Here is a 21,768-nt window from a genome sequence, read left to right on the forward strand (position 1 = left end):
GGAATTAATTCATTGTGATAAGAGATTAACAGCCATGCACTCTAGTGTTAAATAAATTTCCAAGGGAAAAAAAAAATTAGAGTTTATTGAAACAAGCTGGAAAGAAAACATTTTACAGAAAACATTCCAATAACAACCATTTAGAGACAAATTTGGATGATGTTTCAAAATCATTGTGATTATGATTTTTAAAATGTTTTAAACATATTTTTCAAAATATTTTAAATTATATTTTTGAAAATGATATCCACAACGTTTCCAAAACATCATCAAAACTGTCTTCTAAAGGTTGGGTTAATGGAATGTTTACTGTAAATTTTTTTTTTCTTCCTTTCCAGCTTGTTTCAATAACTTGATCATTTTTTGTCTTTTAAATTTATGTGGAATGCAGTGTTGTTCAATCTCTTATTACAATTTGTAATTGTTTCAGTTTTGCATTTTTGCACGTTCCCTTAATTTGATGTGCATTTTTAAAAAAAATCAATCATACATTACTTAATGCACTTTTTTTCATGTTCTGTAATAAGAGGATATAAAAATGTGTTATAATAATATTTACTTGATCTTTTATTAATTTTATGCCAAAAAAAAGGCTGGAACATGAGTAATATTTTTACTAAAACAGGCAAGAATGAGTTACATATTTTTTAATATAGACCACACAGAAAATTTATTGGTGATTCCTGGAAAAAAGAGAGAGCATAAACAAATACCATTCCTCTGTAGGGATCTGCACAGTAGCAGGGAAGAATTACTGAGGTGCAGCAGTGAGGTTTTTTCAGTTTCCAGGAATCTGAGAAATTAATCCCCCCCCCAAGTGAATTTAAATTCCCATTTCACCTATCCATTCACTCCAAAAGTTTATCTAGTTCTTCCTTGAATCTATTTAAGCTATCAACTTTCACGACAGACTGAAGTTTGTTCCAGCAGTCAAACATTCGCTGGCTAAAAGCAAATTTCTGCACATTTATTCTGCAACTGTCTTTTTTCAATTTGAATTTATGCCCCCTCAAGTGCATAATCTGAGCAACAGGAAGAACTGAGCTTGCTCAGTTCTTCCTGTTGCTGAGCACTGAGCTTGCTCAAACCATTCAAAGCTTTATACACTTCAATCGGATCACCTCACAGGTGCCTAGTCTTCAGAGCTGCAATTTGCAGAACAAGGCTTTCTTGGTAAGAGCACTTTCATTAGTTCTTACCAAGAAAGGGGCTATTTTCATGAGCTAAGATATGATAATGTGTAGCACGTGTAGCCAATTCACAGTCCAGCAAGCTTTACTTCTCTTCAGTTTTTCCTGATGCTAGAGTTTCATATTTGCGGATTACTTTTTATTTCATGTAATTTATTGTTCGTTTGGTTTCTCCATGCCTGGGCCCATTCATCTTCACTTTATTATCTAATAATTGGTCTAAAGTCAGTATAAGGGACTACTATCACTGTTTTGTGATGCTGACTTAGCTGCATTATCTTCTTTCCATTGCCTACTATTCTGGTGAGTCCTGGGATCCAACAGAGAGTTATTTCACCGTGAATTTTTTTGACAGAGTTTAAGTAAAATTCCAATTTCCTGTAGGAGGGGGATGATAAGAAGGATGTTTACCTTGTATAACATGAGTGAATTAGAATATATCAATGCAGAAAGTGTTGGTTGTTGATATATTTCTTTTAAGACAAGCTGGATAGCACACAATTCTGCAGAAAGCATGCTGTACTCAACTGAAAGGGATTTTAAGGCTACATGTAATGAGAATGCAGCTGCTGCACCTACATGTGACTGAGACGTAGAACCATTTGTACAGATTAGGAATTTCCCAGTCAGTTCTGAATGTGATTAGCATGTAGCTGTTGGATATTATGTGACAAAATGGTATTTTTTGGCCACTGAGAAGGCTACAACATCTGGCTCATACCTATCCCAGGGGTTAAGGCATATTGGTATTTTCCTCAATTTTGTTGAAATCAATTTTCTATTTATGTACTAATTCTTGAAGGCATATCCCAGCAGACCTAAGTTTGTTGGGCCCACTGTTGTTTTGTATATTTATCAATGATATTGATGACGGTATATCAGGCTTAATGTCCAAGTATGCAGATGATACAAAGGTTGGCAGGGTTGTTAATGACACTGATGGCAGTGTGCTACTGCAACAAGATCTAGAAAAGTTGGGCAGATGGGCTGAGAAATGGCAACTGAATTTTAACATTGGCAAATGCGAAGTGCTGCATGTGGGTAGAAGTAACCCTAGAGAAATGTGCCAACTGTGTGGTACTGTAAGATTTGAAAAATCTTACAAAAATAAAATATTTTTTTATTAAGACTTTGAAAGTTAGTTTTCTTTTGATTCTTGCCGTTAATAGGATAAATGGGTAATATATGCAGTTTCAGAAATAAGAATTATTCTGGTAAGAGGTATAAAAATTAAAAGATTAGCGGGAACGAAAACAGAGCCATTAGCTTTACTTCCGTTAAACCAGAGAACAGATGGAGGATACTATGACAAACCCACCAGGGGGTCCGGCGCTACAAAAACAACTTAAAGTTTATGGGTGGTCACACACCGGAAACTTATTCTGTACAACACACACTAGTTTCTAAAAATAGACGCTATAGTAGCCAGTGTCACAATTTGTGGTTTTTTTTGAGTGCAATAGAGACAAGCTGTTATGAGACAGGAAGAGTTGTTTTGGAATATTCGGCCGACATCAAAGAACACATGTTAACAAGTTGAAAATAATAAAAGAGAGGGATATTGGGAATCACATGCTAGTGCTACGGGGCAGGCTGAATTAGGCCTTCCAACAAATGAAAAGAAAGAAAAAATGAAAAAGAAAGAGTGATTGGAAGAAAACACTGTGGGAAGGCGTAGAAAACTCCTGGAGAAAATTGTGGATGGATATGGACACAAGTGGAGAGAGGGGAAAAGGAAGAGAAGGGGAGAGGAGAATTTTTGAGCGGTGCTAGTGAAAGGGTGAGTCGGGTAGAGTTGCTTGAAAGATGATGAAGAAATAGCCGACGAAAAAAGTCGAAGTGGGGTTATTAGTAATGTAGTGAGTGAGAAATTAGGAGATGAACTGGAAAGGGGTAGTAAAAGGAAGTTCTGCAAACAGTGAGAATGAGAGAAGAAGATTCCCTTAGAACACCAGTCCACCGAGGAAGTCGATAAATCCTGATATAGTCTTGAAAGGCAAAGGTAGCCGTCCTGACAGGAAAAAGTAGCAGATCCTGAAAGCTGAGTAGCAGTTGCGAATGCCGTATGATAATGCCCTGGAAGCTGTAAGATGTTGCCCTGGATAGCAGAAGATAACAGCTCTGGATAAGGATAGGAGGCCCTTATGAAGACAACTGATCACAGAAATTAAGTAAGTGAAAGTTAATTTGAGAATACTGTAAGTTAAAAGCTAGAGAAAGGACTGTAGAGCGATATTTGGGGAATTCAATGATAAGAGAAAGTTATTTTTGAAAATACTGTAAGTTAACTGCTAGAGAAAGGACTGTAGTGCGATAATTGGGGAATTTAATGATAAAGATAAGATTAGATGGGTGAACCAAATAGGAGTAAATTCTACTCTAAGGCAATTATGGTTGGTTTAGGCAGTAATTTGGAATAAGGAGGATAGTAATGTAGATGAGAAAGTTAACGGAAGGAATTGTAGAAAAAAATTAGAAATACTAAATGTGTGGAGATAAAATTTATGTATATTGCCAACCCTTAAAGGTGTGTTTGAATGTAATATTGTATTAGTAGTAGTGGCACATGATGCAAGAAAGCAAGTGTAGGAGCTTATGCAGCATCAGCCAAAAAAAAAAAAAAAAAAAAAAATCACACCATTCCCTCCAAATGCCTGTCCAGTTCCTCCTTAAATTTATTTAACCTATCAACTTCTACAACGACAGATGGAAGTTTGTTCCAGCAATTAACCACCCGCTGGCTAAAGGCAAATTTCCGCACATCTATTCTACATCTGTTCTTTCTTAATTTGAACTTATGTCCCCGTAGGTTGGTAATCTGAACAAGTGGAAGGATCCCATCAGAATTCAGCGTGCTCAACCCATTCAAGGCCTTATAGACCTCAAATCAGATCACCGCGCAAGTGCCTAGTCTCCAGCCACTGCAATTTGCAGAACTTAAGCCTCTCTTGGTAAGAGAATCCCTTCATTCCCCTCACCAATCGTGTTGCTCTTCTCTGTACACGCTCAAGCAACTCTACATCCTTCCTAAAATGAGGCCTCCAGACCTGTACGCAGTACTCAAGGCGTGGCCTGACCATTGCCTTATACAGAGGGACAATCACCTCCTTTTCCCTGCTAGCAAAATTCCTATATATCACTGACAAAACCCATGACCCGCCCTAGCAGCCTGTCTGCACTGCTCAGAAAACTTCATATCTGACTGCACAATTACTCCCAGGTCTTTTTCATTTTCTACCACCTTAAGTGTAGTACCACACAGTTGGTACGTTTCTCTGGGGTTACTTCTACCCATATGCAGTACTTTGCATTTGTCAAGGTTGAACTTCAAGTTGCCACTTCTTAGCCCATCTGCCCATATCTAGATCCTGTTGCAGTAGCACACTGCCATTACTGTCATTAACAACCCTGCCAACCTTTGTGTCATCTGCAAACTTCGACATTAAGCCTGATATACCTTCATCAATATCATTGATAAATACACAAAACAACAGAGGACCCAACACCGAACCCTGTGGGACTCCACTAATAACATTAGTCCACGAAGAGCAGCACCCATTGATTACCACCCTCTGTCTTCTCCCACTTAACCATCCTTTTATCCATTGTAGCAACTTACCCTTAATACCATTCTGCTCCAATTTGTACAGTAGTCTTCCATGCGCAAAATGTTAATGACACCTATGAGGTATGAATTGATTGTGTTGTAATAGGAGCAGAAATAAGGTGAGCATATAAAGAGTGTAACTATTTAACCTGTGTATGTGTAATGAGAAAGGTGAGATAAAAAAAAGGGGTCAAGTCTGTAAAGGGGCCTGTTAGATAGGAAGAGACTGTATATGTTGTAAGTACCTTGGTGTTGAAACAGTGAAATTTTATTCTTAATGAGATTTGTTTTGATTTAACTGTAAATATGCATAAAATAAACTTGTTTTTTTTTTGTATAACATTTGTGTAGTTATTTGTTGTACTGGACACAAGCCTAACCAATGGGAATTAAACATATATAAGAGTTTCTCCCCTATGAACTTAGAATTTTCTGAGAAGTAAAGTCAGATGTGCAAGTGGGGAGATATTATAAAGGGGAGTTGTTTAAATAGGGGAATAAATTAAAATAATATAAATATAAATAATAATATATATATACACAGTTATAAACCCCCCCCCCCACAGTACTATGCTTAGAGTGGTAGAAAATGAAAAAGAATGAAGAGTAATTGTGCAGTCAGATATGAAGTTTTCTGAGCAATGCAGACAGGCTGCCAGAGCAGGTCATGTCAAATGGGGTATTGTCAATGATATACAGGAATTTTGCTAGTAAGGAAAAGGAGGTGATTATCCCTTTATATAAGGCAATGGTCAGACTATGCCTTGAGTACTACATACAGGTCTGGAGGCCTCATTTTAGGAAGGATGAGAGTTGCTTGAGAGAGTACAGAGAAGGATAACAAGATTGGTTAGGAGAACGAATGGGTCCTCTTACCAAGAAAAAGCTTAAATTCTGCAAACTGCAGCAGCTGAAGACTAGGCACACCTGCAATGTGATCTGATTGAGGTATAAGGCCTTGAATGGGTTGGAGCAAGCTCAATTCTGATGAGATTCTTCTGCTTGCTCAGATTACGAACCTGAGGGGGCATAAATTCAAATCGAGGAAAGACAGTTGTAGAATAGATGTGCAGAAATTTGCCTTTAACCAGCAGGTAGTTGATTGCTGGAATAAACTTCCATCTGTCATTGTAGAAGTTGATAGCTTAAATAAATTCAAGAAGGAACTGGACAAACTTTTAGAGGTAATGGATGCATGAAACTTTTTTTTGACAGATGCTACATAAGCTCATACACTTGCTTTCTTGCATCACATGCCTCTACTACTACTTAGATTCATACAGTGTTGGCCAAAGATGTTGGTTGAGATATACCCAACAGGGGTTTTTATTTTGGCTGCATATTTTGAAAACATGCATTGTCTTATGTTCAAGGATAGACAATTATAGCAACTTTCAGCAAAGATAAATCTTCACTTGATAAACAAAAAAAGTACAGACATAAGGATAGAGGATATATATAAACAAATAACATTACAAACACTTCTCTCAGTAAGCATTCAGCTAAAACTGTTTTTTTTTCCTAATGTTAAAAGTAATGATTTTTCTTTTGTTTTTATAAGAGCTTTCTTTAGCAATAATACTAAAGTTTTTATCAAGGACAATAAAGGTCAAGATTCTGAGTTATGCCATTTCTTTCATGTTCAGGGTAAATTCAAGATACATGAAAATTCTTTCAACTTGCATTTGTTGGTACTATACGTAGTAGCATGCTTATGTAAATTTATGTTTAAATAGCTACCGTATCTTCATTAAAGTTCCTTTTTAATTATAAAATCATTTCTAATCTCTGCTTTAAACAAATATATTAAATATACACAATTTCACAAGGTTTTTTTACTATGAATTAAAGTGAATACAAAACAACACAACTTAGATCAATTCCATATCTCAATATCCTTCTCCGGATTCTGATAATAAAATACTAGTTTTTTTTTTTGGTTTTTTTTTTTCACATTTCCATATATACCAATGCCATGTGCTTCCTCTACAAATGACATTGAAACATGGCACTGTCTATGCACATGTAAAAAAGCAAAACTAGATCTACTCTACACTAGCATATATTCCCCTTACTTATAAAGCTACAACAAATGGTATCTGTACAGTTAAAGTATGTATAAATATAACAGAAAAAAATTAACAAGTTCTTTTACAGATACTTTAGACAAATTCTATGGAGGATATCTAAATAGTAAGTATGTATAAATTTACTTAACTTTACAACTACATAAAGTCCAAACCATTCAAGAGTGCCACATAATATACATGCACTGTAAATAAATACAATTCTTACAACAAATCTGAGTCAAAATTAACAAGTTTACATTTTCATAATATGGAAAATTAACAAATTTGCTATAATATATCTTACCACAACTTTTAAACAATGTTAATCACTATCCCCACCTCCAAACAAAAATAATATACCACTTTCCTAGAAAGATAATATATCACTTACCCATAAAAACTAAACATTCTTTGTACCTGTCTTACTTCATGATTTCCACGCAATAATATGAATTTATCAGGAGCTAAAAGTTTCTGGGAAAACAAGTATGCAATGACCTGAAAATATTTCCAAATATTAGCATATTGATTTTATACATATGTAATAATGCTATTATAATTGCAAATCTAATAATACATAATTCTGAGAAACTAGTAAACATATGAATGCACTTCCAGTCTGGGAGTTCTGTAGAAAATTCATTAAAAGGTGTCATCCAAAGCAAGCAATTTATTACTATATATATTATAATAAGTAACTTCACAAATGTTTTATGTAAATATACTAATGGAAAAAACTCTAAAACTCACCAAGGGTTGATAACTTAGTGGACATACCCAAAGTCAGTATTCAGAAAAAACTAAATTACAGTGTGCTTACAACAGATAGAAAATAAGGCAGAGGGAAAATATGTACCAAGCGAAAAGGATAAAAAAAATTTTAACACTTCTAATACAGACATTGACCTACTGTTATCAGATCTCTGTTGAATGTCCAAAATCCTGTAACTATTAACTGGAATATACTCAAAACAGAAATGCAGAGACCATAAGGCGGCTTTAAATTTGGTTCGAAATAATCAATATTTGTAGGATAAAATAACACCCTATCTTGTTTTCATGATGAAGCAAACAAAATTTTGCACAGACAAACTGAAATTTTAGTTACTAGCTGGGTAGCTGCCTTTTACTTTGGGACTACTGACCTTATAGTCAGTAGCCCCAACCTTCTGTGCATAGTTGAGCCACAATGAATGGTCAAAATTGTGGTGAAGGCCACATCTTGAAACAGAAATGATAATCTTAGTAATCTAACTGATAAATTAATAAATTAACAAAAAATTATACTTTAATATAAAAATTAAATCAGTAAACACCATATATAAATTGCTCAAGTTTTTAAAGAAATGTGAAATTCATTAAGAAAAGGAATGGTAGGGAAAAAACCACAATAAAGATACTTTACATAACTTTTTTTAAAGTAGTCTAAAAGAAGTATTTTTTAAAATTCTTCTTTTAGGCTATAAAATGAAAAATATTAAATTTGCTTACTTAATAGCTTTACACACTCCTTTCAGGAAAATTAGAAAATGTGGAACCATAAGTAACTAATTAAGCAATAGCCTATGTTTTTCACAGTGGGCCACATATCACAAGTTCTCTGGCCTTTTGAGACCTTGGGTACCTTTTTACAGACCATCTCATCAAATGAACACATGTTTAACCATCTCATCTCTCATCTCAGAATTCATTCAATGTAAATAACTGGCAAAAATGTTAAATTTTGGGAAAAAAAGAAAAAAAAAAGTATATCTTGAGTTTTGAAAATAACAGGCCAGAATTTTTCTTAATTGCAATTTTAGTCTATTTTCTGAAAATGGACACACTACTATCCAATATAGCGTGAGAATAAAAAATTTATCATGATAATAATGGCGTTCTTTGCAAATATGTTTCCACCAATGATAGGCAGTTTAGCCTATATCAGATACTGTGGAGATTTCCATTCCCATTTCAGTAAAGAATCCAACGATTTTTTTTTTTTTTTTTTTTTTTTCCCCCCTCAATAATGCTGCAGCCAATCTCCCACAGCACAAGTTCTCTTAGCTCAGCAGCTGCACCAACAGAATTAATGGAATTTGCATTTTGTTGTCATACAGCATTCAGATTAGTTCGATCAAAACAGTTGGTTGACTAATGAACAAACTAAAAGTAACAAAGCATTAACAAAACAATGATGTTTCTTAAGAACAAATATTTTTTGTTTCTTTAGAGAAAAATAACACAAATAAAACTTCCACAATTAACAAACAATAACAAATAAAAATACATAAAACCAGTCACATGAATGAATGGCAGTTCATGAACCCACATAGATGTGCACATACTGAACATACCCAATCTGCAGAAGTGAAGCTCAGACAGAGCAGTGGTTGGCAGCCAGTCTCCTGGAAGTCTACATAAGTAGTTATTATTATTAATAGCCATATGGTGCAAGGAAGCCTGAGGCTTATGCTGCACCAGCCAAAAAAAATTTCTGAGTTACCCTGTGTGTGTGTGTGTGTGTGTGTGTGTGTGTGTGTGTGTGTGTGTGTGTGTGAGAGAGAGAGAGAGAGAGAGAGAGAGAGAGAGAGAGAGAGAGAGAGAGAGAGAGAGAGAGAGAGAGAGAGAGAGAGAGAGAGAGAGAGAGAGAGAGAGAGAGAGAGAGAGAAGTAGAAGGGAATCACCAAGAAAGAGAAGAATGATGATATCCAGCTGAGGACCCTGGGTGTGCCAAGCCCATACTCACCAGATGTTAGCCCCTGGGGTTAAGTTTTGAGAACATGTCTAGAGACTAAAAGAGGTGGTGGAACTCTGAACTGATTCACAGTTCTGGGAGTTCAGCAGAAATAAAAATAATGAAAGGTCTTTATTTAATTATATATATTTTAGGCAGACTGGAAAAAACCTGCTCCAATACTTACTTTCATGGAAGACAAGAAACTAAATTTCTGAATGGTTACACCACTGTAACCAAATTTGTATACTCCACCTGGATTTTTAACTTGTCTGTTTCATGCTGCTGTCCTGGCCCTAAGGGCTGGATCATTTTATTTCAGTAATTTTCATTCTTTTTTCTCCAAAGTTTCAGCTTCTACCTAACAGCCTACAGAAGTGTTTTTCAAGTAATATTCCGTGAGAATTGGCCAAGTGTTCTACAAAATATTAGCATTTACCTATACTTTTATTACCTTCAGACAGATTTATTTTTGGGTAGACTGGAACAACTGGTTTGTTCCAATGCATACTCTCATGGACGACAAGAAACTAAATTTTTGTAATCAAATTTGCATACCACACCTTGATTTTTAACTTGGCTGCCTGTTGCTTGTTGCTGTCCTGGTCCTAAGGGCTGATTATTTTATTTATTTTCATTCATTTTTTCCTCCACAGTTTCAACTTTATCTTATAGCATATAGTAGTATTTTTCAGTAGGTTAAGTGTTTTTACACTAAGCTACATTTCAATATTTTGACATATGAATATTTGATACATTTTAAAAATGAAAATGTAATGTATTTGAGATATCTATACTAAAAACAGATTCTTGTGATGTAGTTAATTTGAGTTATTTTGTTTATAGTGATGAAGACAGGTTTTTTCAATACTGAGAGTGAATTAACAAAATATTTATACAGATTTCTCGTTTCACAATATACAGAACACATACCGTATTTCGCCATGTATAAGACGCACCTTAATTTTGGGGCCCGAAATTTAAAAAAAAAAATGCATTACATAAAGTTATTGAACTCAAGTTTTATTCATCATAAAATTAATACAACTCATCACTGTCAAAACTCCCATCCATTAGATTGTCCTCATTTGTGTCTGATGATGAATCACTGTCTTCATATATTGCCTCATCCTCAGTTCCATCTATGGCATTTGAAATGCCACACTTCTTAAATGACTTGACAACGATCTCAATCTTGATATTATCCCAGGATCTTTTCACCCAGGTACAAACTTCTCCTATAGTTGGTTTCTTCACTCTTCCTGCTGGTGTCAAATTGTCCCCAGAAGACTTCATCCATTGGTTCCATTCGTCTCTCATTGCAGCTTTGAAGAGTTTGTTAATGCTGACATCAAGTGGTTGGAGCTGAGATGTCAAGCCTCCAGGTATGATGGCAAGTTTTGTTTTTTGCTTGGCAGCAATCTTCTTTGTATTTTTTGTTATGTGTGCCCTGAACTGATCAAGCACCAATAGGGCAGGTTTGCGTAAGAGTCCACCTGGTCTCCTGCTTCAAACTTTCTCAAACCAGATCTTCATTCCATCCTGATCCACCCAACCCGTGTCATGAATGTGGACAATGACTCCTCGAGGAATGTCTTCTTTTGGCATTGGTTTGCGTTTGAAAATCACCATAGGAGGCAGCTTGGTTCCGTCGGCACAACAAGCTAGAACAACTGCATAGTGGCTCTTTTCATATCCACTTGTCTTCACAGTTACAGTTTTCACCCCCTTCTTATCAACAGTTCTGTTACTTGGGACATCAAATTGAAGGGTGACTTTGTCCATATTTGCAATCTGTCCCAACTCAAACTGATGTGTCTTCCGACATTGAATGACAAAATGATGAAATTCAAGGACCTTCTGCTCATAGCTTTCAGGCATCTTTTGGGCAAGGCTGGTGCATGTACGCATGCTTAGTCCATTCCGTTTCAAGAACCTGAAGCACCAATTGTGTCCTTTGAAATCAGTAACTTCTTTTTCATCAGCAATTCTTCTTGCCTCATGCTAAACCATCTTTGTGGACACAGGAATTCCAATTGCACCTTTGCTCCTCAATCCATATCTTCAATTCCCTTCTCTAAATCAGGCCATTTTGCTGACTTGCCTCTAATGGCCTTCTGCCGTGGCATTTTCAGTAGGGTTTCTTCTTCCCGTAACCAGTCTCTGATTGTTTTCTCAGTTGGAGGAGGACCAAACTTACGTTCAGCAGCACGATTCCCATTCACTTTTGCAAACTGGATCACTTTTAACTTGAATTCAGCACTGTATGAAAATCTTTTCTGAGCCATTTCTGGGCAGAACATAACCTAATATACCGGTAACAAGTGCGAAACAATGAGCACAAAGACAACAAGCGCGAAAAAGCAGGAAATGCAAGTAAAAAAAATCTACAACCACTGTATAAGACGCATCCAGTTTTTAGACCCCAAATTTTTCGACAAAAGGTGCGTCTTATACATGGGGAAATACGGTATATGGTATTCTGCCATATACTAATCTACAGGCAGATTATCCTCACAAACTATCCAGCACAGGGTATCTGCACATCTTGGTGGTTTTGTAAATTGCCATTTCTGTATAATAACAAATAAAACTATATTGGTTTGACATAGTTTTATTTGTTATTCATTTCTTATTAAGCAAGATTTATCAGTATTGAGATCAGTGCCTCTCTAGAGATCAGTATTGATCTCTAGAGAGGCACTAGAAGAATTATTTCTTCTCACAAAACAGTGCTTCATTAATGTTTATGTTACAGTTAATTCATGCATTTTTGCTGAAGAATGCTTTTCCTGTGTTTTTACATTAATTACATTAACACACAGATAAGAGTGCCTATTTCCTGCTTAGTTTTCTTAATCTGATGTGATGCCTCTTAAAGATTACATTAGATGAAAATCTCTTTAAACTATCATATGCAGTGTACAGATGGTATAAATTACACTTCTGAGGTGTTTCATGGTAAATAGTGTATTAGTTAATCACTCACATGTGTTATGCAAAAGTTGTTTTTTCCATTCCAGAAGTTTATGTAGTCTGAACAGACATTAATGAGAATATTGGTCGAAAATAGACATTCCAGGGATTTTGAGAATACCATTAAGTATTTAAAATGATAAAAGAATTCATAACATAGAAACAATTTTGTTAAGCTTGACAGATCTGCAGAAAATTTTTGGTTGTTTGATTTGAGAAATATTGTCCTAAGCAGGAGGATCTGGAAGAGATGGATTGAAATGTGTGGCTTTTTTATTTTTTAATTCATAGTTAATTTCCAGAACTATTCCTCAATTCTAAATTTTTACTAAAATTATTTATATGATCATTTGAAAATTTACTTATTATTACACACTAAAATACTGGTACTATTTTTCACACACAATAAACTTGTAACTCTTTGAACATTCAACAGTGATGTGTAGTATGCCTGACAGATGTCTGTATTAGGAATGATCTGACCTTTAAGTGAAATATTTTTCTTTCTTTTAAAAACTTGGCTTTAACTCTGTTTTTTTATTAATTAATATTCCTGATTCAGTTTTTATTTGTGAATACTGATTTTATTAGTAAAAATGAAAAGGTGGTAAAATAAAATAAATGTTTATGCTCTGAAACAACCACATGGTCAGAGGAGTTTGCAAGATAAAGAGAAAGTACCACATTCAGCAGAAACCCTGGCTCAAACCCCAGTCACTCAAAGCATGTGTACTTATGCACCCTCCCACCTGACCACTAGGCTACAGCAGCCACTAGGCTAGGGAAAAAAAATAAATCTGTTCAACTGTGAGTGTGGGAAATTTTGCACAGGGCACACCCTCCAGAATCTACAAAAGACAGATAAGCATGTGCACTACACCACCAGATACTACCCATCATTCTAGTAATAACTACAAATTTAAGACAAAAGATCCCAAGGTCTTAAATATACACATGGGAAACAGCAACCCCAGAGCAACGTATCAACTCTGTGGTACTACACTGACAGTGGTAGAGAATGAAAGGGACTTGGGGGTGGTTGTGCAGGCAGATATGAAGTTCTCTGAGCAGTGCAGACGGGCTGCAAGAGTAGCTCATGGAGTATTGTCAATGATATACAGGAATTTTTCCAGCAGGGATAAGGAGGTGATTATTCCATTGTATAAGGCGATGGTCAGGCCACACCTAGAGTACTGTATACAGGTCTGGAGGCCTCATTTCAAGAAGGATGTAGAGCTGCTGGAACGAGTACAGAGAAGGGCAACTAGATTGGTGAATGGGACAAAGGGGTTCTCTTACGAAGAAAGGCTTAAGTTTTGCAAATTACAGTGTCTGGAGACTAGGCACCAGCGAGGTGATCTGATAGAGGTGTATAAAGCCTTGAATGGTTTAAGCATGCTCAATGCTGATGGGATTCTTCCTCTAGCTCAGAAAAATCACCTGAGAGGGCATAAATTCAAATTGAGGAAAGACAGATGTAGGATAGACGTGCGGAAATTTGCCTTTAGCCAGCGGGTGGTTGGTTGGTGGAACAGACTTCCATCCCTTGTGGTGGAGGTTGATAGCCTAAATAAGTTTAAGGCTCAGCTGGACAGGTATTTTGAACGAACAGAGGGGTGAAGTGGAAGTGGGTTTTTTTTTTTTTTTTTTTGGCTGATGCTGCATAAGCTTGCTTTCTTGCATCAAATGCCTCTACTAATGCTAATGCTAAAAATATATCTTATCACCAAACACAAAATGACTATGGAAGCCCTCTCAGTATACAAAATAATTAGAGCAACACCATCAATAGAAACACTGGAAGAGTAACCATTTCTCCTGAACAGCTCACCCTCTATTCCAATTAGAGGAATCATCCAACAGCAAAATTATAACCCACTAACAGAATTTACAAGAAGAAATGACTAATCAACCCCACCCATATAATAACAACAATGTATGTAGGTCTAACAGTCATCTAGGAGCAACAGGAGCAGACATGCACAACATTCTCTTTGCTCACCCCAAACACTTAGCAAGGCTGGCTTCCAATTAAGGGCTTCTTCCTACAGATCCTCATACATCTACAGAACAACAGATCAATGGAACTTCAGGCCATCCCATTACAAAACAATTAGAGAAACACCATCAGTGCAAATACTAGAAGGGTAACCATTTCTCCTGAATGGCTCATCCTCTATCCTAAGTAGAGGAACCATCTCACAGCAACCCACTCACAGGTTCAGTTAGAATTTACAAGAAGAAATGACTAATCAACTCCACCCATATAATAACAACAGTGTACATATGTCTAACAGTCATCTAACAGCAACAGGAACAGACATGTACACCATTCTCTTTGTTCGCCCCAAACACTTATTATACTCCTGTTGTTACTTTGCTAAGTAAGGGCTTCTTTTCATAGATCCTCATACATTTGCAGAACAGAATGACAGAACTTCAGGCCATCCCATTACACAACGTCACCCAGGATCCCCTTTAACCTTTTCATACTGTTCTTCGTGTTCAATGGAAGAAGATATAGTTTGCAATGGAAACTTATTGCTGTTTTATTGTTGCTATGGAAGGAGGGAAAGACCTCTGAAACGTATAGTTGTTTAATGTATAATTAAATTTAACAATATAAATCATGACAGAACAATGCAGTCTAGTATTTTTATGTAACATAAAAAAAAAAAAAATATTAGCAAGTTGTATTCTGGTCCATAGCAGAATTCAGCCAGGTTTGACAATTCTAGTTTAGAATAAGTTGGTAGAATTACAGATGCTGGTTCAGCAGAAATGAATGGCAAAATAAAACATTTGAATGTGGGTTCCTCTAAAGTTATATATATAAATCTTGCGCATATGCCGTTTGGTCTTCATTCCTTCTGTTAAGTTATGTTATCAAGGAAAATTTTTATAAAAATGGAATTTCTAAAACTATATAAGAATATACAAAAAATAAAAATAAAAAATAAATAAAACAAAATCAAAAATTTTACTATTCTGGAAACACACTGAGATTTTCCTTTTTAGCATAAATAGACAAGCTAAATCAAAAATAAGTGGGCAGTTGTAAATACATTTTAAATATGCGGTGTGTGGCAATAAAGTAGTCAGATTGGTGCAACAAAAAGAACACGAAATGAAGGAGCTCAAAAATGGATTTATTTTTATTGAAAGTAATTACCACCTAATTGAATGCACTCATTACACCATTCTAAAAGTTTCTGAAAATACTCAGTGAAGGTGTCCAAAGAGATGATGTTCAGTGCAGTGTATATACATTTTTCTTCATGTTCTCAACATCCTGAAACTTCTTTCCTTTGAGGGCAGTTTCTTCCTCTTAGCTTCCAAAGAGGAAGAAATCTGTTGGTGCTAGATTGGGACAGTAAAGTGAATGATTGATCTGTAGAATACCAGGTTTCATTAGAAATGTCTTTACAATAAGCACAGAATAGGTGGAGAACATTTATGCGCAACAAGAACCAGCTGCCTTTCTCTAGAAATTGCAGCCTCACCAGGGAAATGAACTTCAAAGTGGTCGCTGAAACAACTGTATGTAGAAGGCATTGATGCTCTCCCCTTCAGGTACAAGTTCCTTAAGAATCACATCGTCAAAAATCATGATCAGCATAGTCTTGATCGTGAACTTCTGCAAACAAAACCTTTTGGGCCTTGATGATTTTGAAGTTCATTGCATGACCTGATGTGTTATCTCTGGGTCATACTGAAACACTCAAACACATCTCCAGTGATAATACATTTGAGGAATTAGGTTTATCTTGACAAGTCTGGATGAACTTTTGCATGATGACACTTTGTTGCTTCTGCTCATCCTGGAGGCTATGCGACACAAATTTTGCACACAGATCTTCCTTTTCCCTAAATCTTCATGCAAAATTTGACAAATCATCTCCTTATTCATATCCAACTTCTCAGCCATCATTCTGAGGGTCAAACAATAATCTCTTGCCACAATTTCCCAAACTTCTGCAGCTTTGTCCTCATTTTGAGAGGTTGACAGACACCCACATCTTGATCATTGCAAACATCCTCATATCCACCTTTGAACCACTTATACCACAACAACAACACACTGGTATGACAAAGTTTTATCACCATACACAGTTTTTAACATTTCATACATTCCTGTTGCAGATTTTCCCAGTTTAAAGCAAAATTTGATATTTGTTCATTTCTCCATTGCGAAATCACGACACAGAATGTTAACGCAACTAACAAAACCAGTTGTTACTTGCAACCTGTCAGCCTATTGGGCAATCTCTGTAACACCATCTGTTGGAGGAAGTTTGAGCTTCCGTTTATTTTTAAACTCATCAAACATGATCACAACAGCACCAGGGATTTTGCCTTTCCTTAAAAAAATTACTTACTTGAAATCTAAAAGTGGAGTAATGGTCTCAAAGTGCAGTGGGGGTCACTCAATTGATCCCCTGATTCATACTTATATTTGTGACTTGTAGTTACAGCTTGTCCATTTTATGAAAGCAGTCAGCAACTTGTGAGAGGGGGATAGGAAAGGAACGTTGATGTCACAGCAGATACACAGTATTCACTTTTTGTTCAGATTAATAAAAATTCCATACTTGAGCTACCTTATGGATTAATAAGGACGATAATGTGTACATTATCGTCCTTATTAATCCATAATATCATCCTTATTAACCCCCCCCCCATGTATGCAAATTCTCACGTGCACAGAGGTACCAGGAACCAAACCCTCACATACTTTGAGATCTTACAGTAATAAAAATTGCAAAAAAGGGCAAGCATGGCTATCATTAAAAAAATTAGTGTTTGCTATGATTACAATGAGCACTTAGGAATATTTCAAATTCTTATTAAATCCATTACAACAATCCTACCTCTACTCCATATTCTCCCCTATCAACATAATCACCTAAAAATAAAAAGTTTGATGGTGTAAGAAGAGGTCCCATTCTCCATAAAGCCTTCTCAAAACACACTAAATCATGAAAGTTACCATGTATATCACCTGAAATGAGAAATAAATATTTAATTAAGAAATAAAAAAATTACTAGTACATTAAAAGTGATAATCAACAAAATCTTCCAAACACAATACAGTCAAACCTCACAAATTCAGCAATCTTAGCAGCTGAACCTTGTTAGATTTTGGAATTTTTTGGATTTCAGATGGTCATGCCATTTTGAATACTCAAATATACCACACAATAGAGTATATTTTAGAGGGTGGGGGAAAGTGAAAAGTTTGTTTGTTTGTTAGTTAGTTATTTGGTTTTTAGGAGCATTAGCAACTAAGGCCATATTGCTCCGGGATATGGGGTGGTCATTCCCTGACCTTTCTGCATCCTCCATATTTGGTGGTGACGGGCTTGAACCCCGGTCTAATCAAAAAAAAAGCGTGTGCTACGCACTGCTGCTCCTTCCCACCTGGCTACAGAGGTGCCTAAAGTGAAAAGTTATCACTTCACTGGAGTACTTCATGTAATCACTTCACTGGAGTCTCAATGTCAAGCATCTATATATGCATTTTGAATTGCCACAATCTTCTGTGCTACCTAATTTTATTTAGGCTCCATATAGGAAAATACAAGAGGATGAAAACTGATGTCATTTACAAACAGTTTAAAATAATTAAATTTAATTTAATTAACTAAATTTCTCAATGTTGTTGGGGCATGTTAAAAACTTATTTCTCTGAGGTGAAATGACTTTATACAATAAGCTCTAATGCACTGCCTTGGTGAAAAGTCATTTTCCTAACATAGAAGGGGGAGGGGAAGATGCCACACTATGAGGCAGATTTGGGAATTTCAACTGTACTAAACAAATGAGTCTATGGATATGTTTGTGTGTATATACAATGCACATTCCACACATTATATAATGTGCAGGATTTCAGGATTTCACACACACAATAAAAACTAGCATAGATTATAATGTTACACCTTTCTTTAATACTATAACTGCTATCTATGCCTACCTATAACTGCCACTAACAGTCCTTTTGAATGGAGCATATAAACAATGCACAACCATGGAAAACCTTAATTTAAAAAAGTACAAATTAATCTACATTAATTTCACATTGAGTACAATTATCTTTTTTGAGGTCACATTAATCAAAAATTATTCAAAAGGTAATTTTGAATAGTTTTACATATTTACATATATAGTTTTATATAATAGTTTTACAAACTTATCAGGTTTATTAGCCATCTATTGAAGAAACTTGGAAACTATAAGTAACTTGGATTTCCAAATTATTAGTTGCCAAAATTTAAACTTCATAGTTACCTTCTGATAATGCCTCCAGTTTTCCTACAAGTATTTTAGTGCCTTCTAATTTAAACTTCTAATTAACTTTCATAGGGAAACAATTGCTTGATATTTGTTCCTAATATATACAAAAATTCTACAACAGATATGAATAAATTTATTCAACACTTTCAAAACTGAAGCATATATATCATTTTACAGCCATGCTTTCCTAATGGATTTAATGCTGAATCTAACATACTTCATGATTTTGTGAAATCTATATCGAGATCTTGTTTCTTGTAAACAAAGTGGACACCAGTAGAAGACCACAAAATATCTGCTTCTAAATTTCTAGCTCCGCATTAGCATAGGCACATGATGCAAGAAAACAAGTTTATATAGCATCAGCCAAAAAAAAAAAAAAAAAAAACCCCTTATTTCACTCATCCACTCACTGCAAATGTTTGTCAAGTTCTGCCTTGAATCTATTTAAGCTATCAACTTCAGACGAGAGATGGAAGTTTGTTCCAGCAATCAACCACCTGCTGGCTAAAGGCAAACTTCGACACATCTATCCTACAACCGTCTTTCCTCAATTTGAATTTATGGTCTCTCAGGCAATTATTCTGAGCAAGAGGAAGAATCCCATCAGTATTGAGCAAGCTCAAACCATTCGAAGCTTTATTTTTATTTATTTATGTAAACCCCAAACACGAGAGGTATCAGAACCTATAGTACTTAGTACTATAGGTTCTGCTTGGGTTGGAGATTGAGAAGACGAAAGCAGATATTTGTTGACATTGGACTTGAACTTCTGTAGACTAATTTTCAGGAAATACGTATGAAGGAAGGTTGTTCCAGAAAACGGCAGTTGAATGAATAAACGAGGAAGATGAAAAGTTGGTTCTGTGAGTTTGAAGTTGGACATTAAATGGATGTTGGCTGGTGGCGGCACGTTTTCGGACTGTTTTGAAAGAGAGAGCAGGAATTATAGAAGCCAATTCAGAAGAACAGTGCCCATGGAAGTATCTGTAGAAGAGGCATGCAGCAGAAACAGTGTGTCTATGAGAAAGCGAGTGGAGAGACTGTTAGAGATGAATCATTAATTAACCTAATTGCCCTCTCCTGAATGGAATCAAGAAGCCTGAGAGAGGTTTTGGGGGCACCACCCCAGATGTGGGAAGAATATTCCATGGCAGGGCGAATTTGCGATTTATACAGAGTGAGCAGCTGTTTGGAAGAAAAGTAACGCCGAGAGCAAAAGAGAAAACCAAGTTTTTTAGATGCAGAGGACACAATATTTGTAATGTGCTTGTGCCAAGAGAGATTAGAAGTCAGGGTAATCCCCAAAAGAGATATATCATTTTGCTAGAAATCGGAGTGTCACCAAAGATAAGCATAGGAGCAGAAGAATCCTTTTTGCGAGATATAAGACAAGACTGAGTGTTAGAAGGGTTGAAATAAACTAAGTTGTCTTTGCCCCACTGGAGAATTACCTGAAGATCGGCATTTAAGAAATTGGTAGCAGATTTTCGAGAAGTTGAGGCTGATTGAGCAGGGCAAGGTTTCTCAAAATGGAAAGTAGAATGTAATGTGCTATCATCGGCAAAACTATGGATAGGATTTCCAGTCAATGGAAGAAGGTCATTAATATACAAGAGGAAAAGAGTGGGTGAAAGAACTGAACCTTGGGGGACACCGGCATTAGTGGAGAAGTTAGAAGACAGAGAGCCATCTACCATCACCCTCAGTGAGCGATCAGAGAGAAAACTGGATAACCAATTACTAAAAACAGTTGGCAAACCATAAGATGGAAGCTTGTTTAGAACACCTTTATGCCAAACACGATCGAAAGCCTTTGAGATGTCTACAGTAAACCCCCGCTATTCACGGTATCTGTATTAACGGTTTCGCGTATTCGCGGTCGCTGATGTACTATGAAATGAAACCTAAAAAATGTGAATTTTAATGCGCCGTGAACATTTTCCGCCATAAAAAAACATGGGCGTGGCTAAAATTATCTTTCCCGGTCAAAACAGTTTTGTCACCCCTCTCCCCCCACTCAGTGAGTGGGGAGAGAGGGGTGACAAAATCGCGAGCGTGGTTGTTTCTGCTAATCCTTGTTCAGTATGTGTTATGCGCTTGTCATGGAAAGTTTCGTTGTTTGCTTTTAATTTATATGATTATAAATTGAATAAATTTATCAATTTATAAATTGATATGCTTACAAAAGTGATAAATCTACCGTTTTGCAGTGTAAAACAGACTTTTTCGAGTGTGTTAATGGAAGAAAGTGACTTTATTGTGTACAAGTTCTTTCTAACCTCTACAAAAATATGGCTACAAATAACTAGGTAAATATGAAAAGATCAAAGAATGTGATGACATTATCGAATAAAATTGAGTTATTAGACAAAATTTCTAATGGTGAAAGTGTCTCCTCAGTGGCAAAACATAAAATCCGCCGTAGTGTCCGTGAAAACACGCTAATTGCTTCAAAAATTTGCTCTGTAACTCGTGATGTTAAATTAGAAAAAATGGAAAGGGCTTTAAATCTGTGGATAGAAGACCGGACTCAAAATAAAATTCTGTTAAGTTCACTCATCATTCGTGAAAAGGCAAAACTCCTTTATCAACACTTTAGCGAAACTGGTGATAGCACTGGCAGGATAAGTTTTTTTGCTAGCAAAGGCGCTGGTTTGAAAGATTTGTTTGAAATTTCTATAAATATTACATTTAATATTAAATTGTTTCTTATTTTCATTTCGATGCCAAATGCTTGCATTTCACTATGTACTGTCTATGTACATAGTCATATTATGAAGGTACATATAATACATACATAGACAAAATTTTAGACTAGTTTTTCTTATATATTTCATACTTTGAAATGGAACCCCTTTATTACTATGGGAGCCATAACTCAGTATTCGCGCTTTCGGTATTCGCGGCATTTCT

The 21,768-nt window shown here is 35.8% G+C and overlaps 1 protein-coding gene across 3 annotated transcripts in view; it reads right to left on the reverse strand.

Annotated features, from left to right (window-relative positions):
* Positions 1-21,768, reverse strand: part of LOC150086027 (uncharacterized) — a 228,680-nt gene that overhangs the window by 46,481 nt on the left and 160,431 nt on the right. For all 3 annotated transcript variants that reach the window (XM_090373659.1, XM_090373657.1, XM_090373658.1), the window contains exons 13-14: positions 17,430-17,560; positions 7,258-7,364 (exon numbers count right to left, since the gene is read on the reverse strand). In XM_090373659.1, coding sequence (XP_090229785.1) covers positions 7,258-7,364; positions 17,430-17,560 — 238 coding nt within the window. The remainder of the gene's footprint in view (positions 1-7,257; positions 7,365-17,429; positions 17,561-21,768) is intronic.

This window comes from Mastigoproctus giganteus, chromosome 5, assembly GCF_048544385.1.
Source record: "Mastigoproctus giganteus isolate SK-2022 chromosome 5, ASM4854438v1, whole genome shotgun sequence".
NCBI classification, from domain to species: Eukaryota; Metazoa; Arthropoda; class Arachnida; order Uropygi; family Thelyphonidae; genus Mastigoproctus; species Mastigoproctus giganteus.